General features: G+C 39.4%; 1 protein-coding gene across 3 annotated transcripts in view; it reads left to right on the top strand.

Annotated features, from left to right (window-relative positions):
• KAT6A (lysine acetyltransferase 6A) overlaps window positions 1-11,363 on the top strand; it is a 97,105-nt gene extending 85,742 nt beyond the window's left edge. For all 3 annotated transcript variants that reach the window (XM_084879769.1, XM_084879768.1, XM_084879767.1), the window contains 2 exons: window positions 2,178-2,499; window positions 6,012-11,363. In XM_084879769.1, the coding sequence (XP_084735895.1) occupies window positions 2,178-2,499; window positions 6,012-8,686 (2,997 nt within the window). In that variant the 3' untranslated portion in view covers window positions 8,687-11,363. The remainder of the gene's footprint in view (window positions 1-2,177; window positions 2,500-6,011) is intronic.
• Window positions 11,364-11,808: the final 445 nt, after the last annotated feature.

The raw sequence follows: 11,808 nt of genomic DNA, 5'->3' as shown, positions 1-11,808 counted from the left end.
TTTATTCAGATTTCCTCAGTTCCCCCAAATGTCCCTTTTCTATTCCAGGATCCCATCCAGCATATTGCATTACATTTAGTAGTTATGTCTTCATAGGCCCTTCTTGGTTATAATAGTTTCTCAGACTCTTTGTTTTTGGTGACCTTGAAAGTTTTGAGAATGTTCCTCATGATATTAAAAGGGGGTAATGTATTCTTAAGAAGACCACAGAGGTAAAGTGGTAAAGTGCCATTCTCATCACATCATATAAAGCAGGGGTCCTCAAACTTTTTAAAGTGGGGGCCAGATCACGGTCCCTCAGAGAGCTGGAGGGCCGGACTATATGAACTACTAATTCCTACTGTAACACCTCGGCTGCGCTCACTGCCCAAAAAACCTGGCGGGCCGGATCAGACTCCTCTGCGGGCCGCATGTGGCCCGCGGGCCGTAGTTTGAAGACCCCTGATATAAAGGGTATTACTGTCAGTATATATACAAGGGTACTTACTATCAATATGACTTTCCACTGTTGTTAACCTCCATAACCTGGCTTGAGCTTGTGTTTGTCAGGTTTTTCCACTGTAAAGGTATTCCTTTTTTCCTTTTTCTGTAGTCTTTGGAGGAAATCTCTGTCTACCACCCACACCTGAGGTATGGGGAGTAATACTCTACTCCTTAAGAGCAGAATACCTGTGTTTATTTAGAATCCTGCTTGGGATATTTATCCATTCTTCACATTTATTTATTTGTTTATACATTTATATCGCTTTGGACTCATAGATATTTACTTTATACTTTGAGTTATAATCTAACATTACTACTTTATTTTGTTTCTCAAATTCTTCTAGCTTTGGATATTGGGAGCTCTTTTCGTTTTATTCCTGTGTTCTTTTAACATACATGCCTTCATCTTTGCGAAGGTTTTTGTTTTGTTTTGAGCACTTCCTTACTTTTTGTACTAAAAGATGTTTCAGGTTCAACTTGTATATTTCATGCTCCAGTCAATTATTTCTCTAAAGAGCAAGGTCATGTTTAACTTAGTTTGGAAATTATATTCTTAACTAGAAGGATTAGTAAATTTGAAGTGGAGAAAAAGTGAACTCTTGACTAATTCTATTCATTATAGAAGAATATATCTTTGCCATTTTATAAAATAAAACTGGGCTATTTGTGTAAAAAAGGAATATTATAATAGGCAGTGAGATCATGTACAAAGTACTTTTGACGTTCTTGAAGAATTCACGTGACTGAGAGTCATAGCTTGTGTTTTACAACCATTTCTATACTGCCTGCATTTGTGACCTTAAGTCCTGTCACCTTTCTCGCCTCTGTAGAATGAGGGAATTGGCTTAGGTCATTGGCTTAGATGCATCATTTTTATTTTGTGCTATTGTGTGCAAAATTGTGCCTAATGTACCAAATTCCAATAACAGATATACAATATTTTATTACTTTTGAAATGCTTCACTAACATCAAGTAAATACCTATCAGCTCCACATTTCTGCATTCCAATGAACTCCATGGATAATGCATGAAATGGTTCTCCTGATAGTTCTGCTGACCTTAATAGTAGAGCTATGAGACAAACAGAAAGTGTTTATTCCTTTTTTTTTTCTCTTGAGGAAAAGAGAAGTTGAGGGACTAACCAGTATGTCATTTTAGTAATGAAATAGACATCGCCCTAGGGTGTATAAGTCACTCTTAATAAGGGAATTACAATATCTGTCCTTTGGGGCCTGCCTGCCTATTCTTTTACAAAGTTGTATTCAGTTATCCAACATCTTTGTATCTATGATACATTATGTATAGTATCTTACTAAGGTATTTTGAAATAATATTTAAAATCTATTTTGAGCTCAGGCTGGTATAGCTCAGTTGGTTGGGGGTTGTCCCATGCACCAAAAGGTTGGTGGTTCAATTCCCAGTCAGGGCACATGCCCAGTTGCAAGCTCCATCCCTGGTAGGGGACATACAGGAAGCAGCTGATTGGTGTTTCACTCTCACATTGATGTTTCTTTCTCTCTTTCCCTCTCCTTTCCTCTCTATCAATAAATTTTTTTTAATTTAAATATATTTTGATAAATAGCATTCTCATTTTATGTGTGCTAATTCTATTAGGTTTAAAAATATTAATCATATTATTAGTAGAAATGATAGTGTTCATTACTGTTAATAAAATTATTTCTCTTTTAAATAGAAACCAATTCTTCACCGAAGGAGGAGAGTCCGAAAGCGCAAACACCACAATAGCAGTGTGGTCACAGAAACTATTTCTGAGACTACAGAAGTTTTAGATGAACCTTTTGAAGACTCTGACTCTGAGAGGCCGATGCCAAGATTGGAACCCACCTTTGAGATTGATGAAGAAGAAGAGGAAGAGGATGAAAATGAACTATTCTCTAGAGGATACTTCCATCGGTTGCCCTCACAGAGTGTTCTCAGGTGTCGATCCTCTTCTAAGAGGAAGTCGAAAGATGAAGATGATGATGACGATGACGAAGAGTCAGATGATGCCGATGGTATGTTTTACAGACCTTTTGCTTATTGTATTTTTATTGTCTTTAGAGATACAGCAGTGATAGCTGTAAACCCTTCAATAAAAAGGCTGAAACACAAACACAGCGTACTAAGTAACTAAAGGATGATTTGGTAATCTCTAAAAAGTTGTATCAAGTGTATTCACCCTCTTTTAGCCCTCTGTCTTTTAAAGTTCTTTTTTTCTAATTTCCCCTTCAACCCGGAACCTATTGCTGTTTCGGCAGAAAAAGAATCCTTTTTTTTGTCCATCATCTGAAACTTTAGTTAATACGTGGACTAGACTTAGTGTCAGGAAGATATTTTAGTAATAACTCTTTACTAGAACATTCTCTCTTTATATTTAATCTGTTTCACTTACTGCAGTGTACTGAGTGCTTACTATAGGTATTCAATAAATAGTTAACAAATGCTAAGAAGATGCTTCTTAAATAAGATCAGATTCAAGTAAATTGGACTTGCTTCAGATCTGTTCAGGAATCCTTCCTGAATCATGTCTTTAGGTGTCTTACTCAATTAGTAGTACATTTTTAAATAAAGTGGTAACAATACTTTAAAATATGGTATAGCTAAATATTCAATGATTTACTTTTAAAGCACCCTTGTTATTATTTCCTCTTTAGCAGTGTCTCCCAAACTTTTGACATATGTGTACCCTTCTATAATTTTCGTAACGCTGAGTACCCCTCGTACTCATGAGAACGTAGAATTAGGCGCAGCTAAGCACGGTGCAGTGCATATCCCCACCAAACTCCGGTGCAACGCATACCCCCACCAAACTCTTCCCGTACCCCTGAGGGTACGTGTGCCACACTTTGGGAAACACTGCTCTTTAGAAATGAAGAAATGAGCTCATACATAAGCTGGGTCACACACTAGTCATTTGTATCCTTGCCTCAATTTTTGCCAGAGCCATCGTGCTGCCTATATCTACAGTGTTTGCTTTGCATAGGGTTAAACTGAGCTTTTTGAATTTAAAGGGATCTAAGTTGAACATAGGTATAAACGTATAGCTTTTATGGATTAACTAGTTGAGCTTTTTATTTTTAAAAAATATAAGTCCACTTAATTTCTTTTTTTTTTGCTTTTTTTAATGCTCTCCTTTTCTGAAAAGAATTAGTTTTTTTTGTTTGTTTGTTTTTTTTTTAATATATTGATTTTTTACAGAGAGGAAGGGAGAGAGGTAGAGAGCTAGAAACGTCCACCAGCTGCCTCTTGCACACCCCCTACTGGGGATGTGCCCACAACCAATGTATTGTACTTGCCCCTGATCGGAATCGAACCTGGGACCTTTCAGTCCGCAGAGCCAAACCAGTCTCAGCAGAATTCCTTTTTTTTTTTTTTAAATTTAAATTCTTTATTGTTGAAAGTTTTACATACGTCTCCTTGTCCCCCCCCCCCCCCCAAGCACAAGCCCTCACCTAAATTCACTCAGTTTCAAATCTAGTGGATAACTTCCATTTTCTCCCTGCTCATATATTTATACAATACTTTTTTTTAAAAGGTGACAACTTCCTTTTTTTAAAATAGTTTTATTGATTTCAGAGAGGAAAGGAGAAGGAGAGAGATAGAAACATCAATGATGAGAGAGAATCATTGATGGGCTGCCTCCAGCATGCCCCCTACAGGGGAACAAGCCTGCACCCCTGGCATGTGCCCTTGGCCAGAATCGAATCCGGGACTCTTCAGTCCACAGGCCCAAGCTCTATCCACTGAGTCACACCAACCAAAACTACAATAAATACTTTTAATAAAGTGACTAGATAACTGATTTGGTAATGATTTTTCCAGAGTTTTGTTATATTTTGAGATATATAGTAAGTAGGAAACTAAAAATTTATTTTAAAAATTTGGCACATTGATAAAATTATAACCTGTATCATTAAAAACTGAAATAGTATCCTTGAAGTTTCTGTTGAGTTGGACAAATTTTCTTTGTTTTCAAATTATTTTTGCTAACTATACCTTTTTAGCTTTCCCCTGCAAATCATGTTCTTGCCTTGGTTTTCTTCCCTTTAAAAATTAATGGGAAATGTGCCCTAGCTGGTTTTGCTCAGTGGATAGAGCATTGATCTGCAGATGGCAGGGACTCAGGTTTGATTCTGGTTGCAGGCTCGAGGCAATCAATCAGTGTGTCTCTGTTGCATCAATGTGTCTATCTCTCTCCCTTGTACTCTCTCTAAAAATCAATGGAAAAATATCATCAGGTGAGGATTAAATAAATAAATGGAAATGGAAATGTACTTAATGCCACATCAAAAATGTTAAGATGGGGACTTTTATATGCTATGAATATTTTGCTACACTTTTTTAAAAGGAACAAATTAATGCTAAAATAAATTTTATTATATTTTTAATAAACCATTGTTTTTGGTCTTCAGGTTTTTCTTAGGTCAGTATTTGTCTAAGACTAAATGCTTTGCAGCTATTCCCATTCAAACACAACATTTATTTTGTAAAATTGCTCAATCATGGCTCATGAAATTAACTGAAGTAATGATTTTTGTGGAAAATAAGATAATTAGAGAATATACGTTGAGTGGCCAGATTATTATGATCTCTGAATGCATAATAATCTGGCCACTCAGAGTGTATGTGTGTGCGCGCTCGCATGCGCTAGAGGCCAGGTACATGAATTTGTACATGGGCAGTTGGCCAGCCTGCCTGCTGGTTGAACTCCTGGTCGAGGGGACAATTTGCATGTTAGCCTTTTACTATATAGAATATATATTGAGTGGCCAGATTATTATGCGTTTAGAGATCATCATAATTTGGCCACTCAGTGTAAATTGCAATCAGAAAAAAAGCCCTGGCTGGGTGTCTCAATAGTTGGAGTGTTGTCCCATATACCAATGAGTTTCAGGTTCAATTCCTGGTCAGGGCAAATACCTAGGTTGTGGGTCATGGTGCATGCAGAAGGCAACTGATTGATTTTTCTCCCTTTCTCCCCTTCTCTCTCTCTCCTCCTCCCTCCTTACCACTCTCTCCCTCTCTCTCCCTCTCTTTCCCTTTCCTTCCTCTCCCACTCTCTCCCAAAAATCAATGAAACATGTCCTCAGGTGAGGATTACAAAAAACAAAACAAAACACAAAACATGAAGATATGAGCTGATTTATAACTTACATAATAAAGATAATTTGTCTAACATAGTTGTAATAACTAATTAGTATTTGCACCTTTATAAAACTCATCTCTATTTTATAAATGATAAAACTGAATTAGAGGAACTTTCCCAAACTATACAGTTAGAACTGATTTTAGCTAGTGGATGGTAACAGAATGTTGACTAGCATTCGTTCACTGTTCTGCCAACTTACCTTATAACTTTAGAAGATGTCATTAATTAGGCTTCTTCTTTAGATTCTTGACAATGAAGATAATCAAGTTTGTGGTGATTAGTGAAATCATTTCTGTTGTATTTGTTGGTCTCAGAAAAAAGGCATTAAAAAACATAAGATCTTATAACCTGTTTTTATGTTTTTATCCTCCTGTACAGACACTCCTATCCTAAAGCCAGTACCTGTCTTGAGAAAATGTGATGTGAAGGATTCTCCTCATGAGCCAGATACATCCACACCTATGAAAAAGAAAAAGGGATGGCCCAAAGGCAAAAGCCGAAAACCAATCCACTGGAAGAAAAGACCTGGTCGTAAGCCAGGATTTAAGTTGAATCGGGAAATCATGCCTGTGTCTTCTACTCAAGAACGCATTGTTGAGCCCATTGTCCCCATTCTAAAACCTGGACGTAAACTCAGAATTCAAGAAAATGAAGAAACCGTTGAATCAAAGCAAGACTTACCTTTAACCGAAGAAAGGAAGGAAGAAGAGGAGATGCACATGGAAGCAGAAGAGGTTGAAGAGGGAGAAGAAGAAGATACAACCAGCAGTGAAGTTAGAGCAGTTTCTCCAATGGATAGCAACAGTCCCGAGATGGAAATGAAAGAACCTGAGGTAGAGGAGGAAGAAGAGAAACCCCGTGTCTCAGAAGAGCAGAGGCAATCTGAGGAAGAGCAACAAGAACTGGAAGAACAAGAGCAAGAGGAAGAGGATGAAGTGGCTATAGAGAGAAACCAGAATGAAGACCATGATGCAGATGATGAAGATGATGGTCATCTAGAATCTACAAAGAAAAAAGAACTAGAGGAGCAGCCCATTAGAGAAGATGTCAAAGAGGGTCCTGGTAGTCAGGAGGCTTTTTTAGATACGAATATGCAGAACAGTAGGGGGAATGTAAAGGATAAAGAGGAAACAGAACCAGATTCTGAAGAAGAACAGACTTCCCATGAAACATCGGTGATATCAGAGCATATGCCAGGGTCTGAAGATGATCACGAAGAAGATTCAAACTCTAAAGAAGAATTAATTGAGTTAAAAGAGGAAGATGAAATTCCCCATAGTGAACTGGATCTGGAAACTGTGCAAGCAGTACAGTCCTTGACTCAAGAAGAAAGCAATGAGCACGAGGGTGCCTACCAGGACTGTGAAGAGACACTCGCAGCTTGTCAGACGCTGCAGAGCTACACCCAAGCTGACGAAGACCCTCAGATGTCAATGGTTGAAGACTGTCATGCCTCTGAACACAATAGTCCAATATCTTCTGTTCAGTCTCATCCCAGTCAGTCCGTCCGTTCAGTCAGCAGTCCCAATGTGCCTGCCCTTGAAAGTGGTTACACTCAGATCAGCCCAGAACAAGGATCCCTGTCCGCCCCCTCTATGCAGAACATGGAGACCAGCCCCATGATGGATGTGCCTTCCGTATCAGACCACTCTCAGCAGGTGGTGGACAGTGGCTTCAGTGATCTGGGCAGCATTGAGAGCACCACGGAAAACTATGAGAACCCTAGCAGTTATGATTCCACAATGGGCGGCAGCATCTGTGGGAACAACAACTCCCAGAGCAGCTGCTCCTATGGCGGGCTATCGTCCTCCAGCAGCCTCACCCAGAACAGTTGTGTTGTCACTCAGCAAATGGCAAACATGGGCAACAGCTGCAGTATGATGCAGCAGAACAATGTCCAGCCTGCTGCCAACTGCAACATCAAGTCACCTCAGAGCTGTGTGGTGGAGCGGCCTCCCAGTAACCAGCAGCCGCCGCCGCCGCCACCGGCGCAGCAGCAGCAACAGCAGCAACAGCAGCAACAGCAACCAGCACCTCAGCCTCCACCACCCCAGCAGCAGCAGCAGCAACAGCAGCAGCAGCCGCCACCACCTCAGCCCCAGCAGCCTCAACCCCCACCGCCACCTCAACAGCAGCCGCCCCTGTCACAGTGTAGTATGAATAACAGTTTCACTCCAGCGCCGATGATCATGGAGATACCGGAATCCGGAAGCACTGGGAACATCAGTATCTACGAGAGGATTCCAGGGGATTTTGGTGCCGGCAGCTACTCTCAACCATCAGCCACCTTCAGTTTAGCCAAGTTACAGCAGCTGACTAACACCATTATGGACCCTCATGCCATGCCTTACAGCCATTCTCCTGCTGTGACTTCCTATGCAACCAGTGTTTCTTTGTCCAATACAGGGCTGGCGCAGCTAGCTCCATCTCATCCATTGGCTGGGACCCCTCAAGCACAAGCCACCATGACGCCACCCCCAAACTTGGCATCTACCACCATGAACCTCACGTCCCCTCTGCTACAGTGCAACATGTCTGCTACCAACATTGGCATTCCTCACACTCAGAGGTTGCAAGGGCAAATGCCAGTCAAGGGGCACATCTCCATCCGCTCCAAATCTGCACCACTGCCCTCGGCAGCTGCTCACCAGCAGCAGCTGTATGGCCGCAGTCCACCAGCGGTTGCCATGCAGGCTGGCCCTCGTGCATTGGCCGTTCAGCGTGGCATGAACATGGGGGTTAATTTGATGCCAACCCCTACCTATAATGTTAATTCCATGAATATGAACACCTTGAATGCCATGAACAGTTATCGAATGACACAACCCATGATGAATAGCAGTTACCATAGTAACCCTGCCTACATGAACCAGACAGCACAGTATCCTATGCAGATGCAGATGGGAATGATGGGGAGCCAGGCCTATACCCAGCAGCCTATGCAGCCAAACCCTCATGGAAACATGATGTACACTGGCCCCTCCCATCACAGCTACATGAATGCTGCTGGTGTGCCCAAGCAGTCACTCAATGGACCTTACATGAGAAGATGAGCAAGATGAACTTGCAATTAAAAACTTAAATATATATAAATAAAGGAACCTTTTATACTGACAAACCAGAGAAAAATGGACCTTTTTTTCCAGTTAAAATATTGCTGTAGATTTAGAGGAATTTTTCTTTGGTTTATTTTATTTTTAAAAAAACCTGGTCTTCTCTTTTTTGGGGGTTCATTTTGTTCTGGGTTTTGGTTTTCTTCATAATCTTGAACATTTTACAATAGAACTCATCTAAAAATGGATTTGGGGATAGGGGAAACATGCACAAAAATCTTTTCATAATTAAAAAGAGCCTTACTTTCTTTACATACCACATGGACAGAATTTGTGTAAAAGTGAACTATCTTGATTTTATTTGAAGATGTATGTTTCCCTTCACTGTTTGCAGCTCCCAGTGTTGTCCTTTTTAAATGTTATATATACATCTCGAGGGTTAACCAGACCCTTTCCTCTGAACCCAACTTTTCAATTCCTACTTCATTCCAGCAGGAGGCACTTATGGGAGACTCGGACGGGGACATGGAGAACAACCCAAGCTCCTTAAACTTATTATTATTGTTAATATTATTATTATTATTATTAATAAAGCGAGGCAGGAAAATGCTTCTCCTTTTAAAATCCCCTCCACTCCCTACACACACACACACACACACCTCTTGAAACCTTTCCCCCAAAATGTTTTTTTTTTAGATGGACTTAATTGAAATGTTTGTCTTTCTTAAATCAAGTGTAATATAATTTTTTTTTACAATACCCACTTAGCACTCAGAGACACACAAATACTGTAAGTCTCAATTAACAGCAGAATCTCAGAGGAAAGCTGTTTGCAATCCTAATTTAGCCTTGGAGAATAGAGATGGTCAATTAACAATCAAAAAGAGGAAATTGACCTCTCGTTTTTTTACCACCTGGTGAATCAGCCATAAAAGCCCACGTTCCACGCAACCTCTCGTTTTTAGTATGTACTTTGAGATGCTAAGGGTCTTAATTCCTGAGCCTTTGACTCTGATTAAACTCAAACAACAGTTCCTAGTGATTAGCCTCTTACATTCTTCCAGTGCTGATGAATAATGTTTCGGTGATTTGAAAATACCTGGCAAACCTTTGATACTGTTTATGTTGGAAGAGATGACAGAATGTGTGTTGTAAGGAAGATCATGGTGTGAGTTTTATAGCTACTTAAATGATACATACCTCTGGTCTTCATTTGTCTTTTGAGATCCTGAGTTCATCCCCTGTGAATCAGAGTGCACTAGCTGCTCACCTGTGAGTGGCAGAAGAGAAGAAAGATAAACCAACCACCAGCATAGCAGGGCAAATCTGGACAGCAGGGTTTTAGCAGGCTCCTATGTTCCCAATTCCATTCTCTCTTGTGCAGCCAGTTTGCCCGTTCTCTTCCTGTTACTTGCTCCAGGGATAGGTAAAAAAATCTATATATATAAATATATATGTGTATTCCATCATTAGAAGATGGAAATTATTATACCACTTGGTATGTGCAGTCAAATATCCAAAAGGGGGAAGTACTGCTTAAAGAAAAACCTATAAGCATTAAGTTCTCTCCCTTATTTGTATATTTTATATAGATAAATTTTGAAGTACTAATTAGGCATTACATTTTTCAAATGCACAGGTTTGTTGTTTTTTAATACAATTTAATTGACTTTCTCAATTAAATGTGTTACATAGAAGAAAGCAGAATTCCACATCCTAGCGCTATCAATTCTGAGCATGTACAAGGCTGTGGAGGACCCAGTTTCTCTGTATATACTATTCCAGTTCTCAGTCATCTATGTAGAAAGTGCACTGTTCTGCCCTCTCCCTATCTTCAGCTCTATCATTGCTTCCTGGTTGGGGTGGGGTTGGGGTGGGTCGGGAGGGAAGTATATTGGGAGGAGGGTGGAGGGTCAAGGCAGAAGGAGAAGCTGTTGCAATGAGGGCCGTGAATTCAGTTTCTGTTGGTTTTCGATTGTGTTTGATTTTGTTACTTTCTTAAAAAAAAAAAAAAAAAAAGATTCAATCGGGCAGCTCCCTTTTTCCACAAGCCTTTTTGTGACTAGAACTATTGTAGAGAAAATGTTCTTTTCTATATTATAAAAGAAATTATCCAACACAGTAATATTGGTACCTGTCATTTTTTCACTTCTGTTTAAAAAAAAAAAAATGTATTTTTAGCAAAATAACTTGGGTAATCTTCTAAAAAAGAAATTTAAAAACTCACTTGTTAGTGACTTTGATGCCTTTTAAAATAAGAGCTTTTTCATTTCATTCCATCTTTAAAATTTTTTATCTTTGTTGTAGAATATTAAAAACTATTTTAAGAAAGATAAAAATTCTCTTTAAAGAGATCTCTAGAGTGTGTGAATAGAGCTCCAGATGCCTCTAAAAGCCGCATGTACAAATGAAGCTAACTAAGTCTATTCCTGTCTGTTTATATTTGCTTTTCCTGTTTTGTAACCTCTTTGTACTTTGTTCATGGTGACTTGTAAGCTAAGGGGAAGGGGTGCCTAGATGCCTTTGTATTTCTCCATGTCATGCGCTCCTGGGCCAGTTGGTCTCCCTTCCTCTCCTTGTATGTAATATCACTTTTTCCCCCTTTCTAGCAAGTACTTTCAAAAAAACTCTGTACATTTTAACATAAAAAAAATAAATTATGTTGAGCCATTTTGGATGTCTGTCTTGCATGTGGAATTTTTCTCCCTTCCAAATATTTCAAACTCCAATTCTTTTTCAACACACACAGCCTTTTCATGTTCTTCATTATATAGCAAGTATAAGATCATGACTTTTGCTTTGAAAGCCAGTTTTCAAATATATACGTATTTAATGCCAATAATATAGATGGTTTTTCTTTTCAAAAATAAAATGTTATAACATCTTGATTTTTTTAGGTTAATCCATTTGAAAACCTTGTAAAGGGATTGTGATTTGTTCAATCTTAAAAGAGAAATACAGCCCTAACTGGTTTGGGTCAATGAATAGAGTATCAGCCTGCGGACCGAAGGGTCCTGGGTTTGATTCTGGTCAAGGATATGCACCTTGCTTGCAGGCTCCTCCTTGGTCCAGGCCCGACCCGTGCAAGAGGCAGCCAATCAGTGTGTTTCTCTCATCGATAA

Source organism: Pipistrellus hanaki (genome assembly GCF_964339955.1).
Source record: "Pipistrellus hanaki genome assembly, chromosome: 3".
Taxonomy (NCBI): domain Eukaryota; kingdom Metazoa; phylum Chordata; class Mammalia; order Chiroptera; family Vespertilionidae; genus Pipistrellus; species Pipistrellus hanaki.
This window is presented reverse-complemented; position numbering and strand designations above follow the sequence as displayed.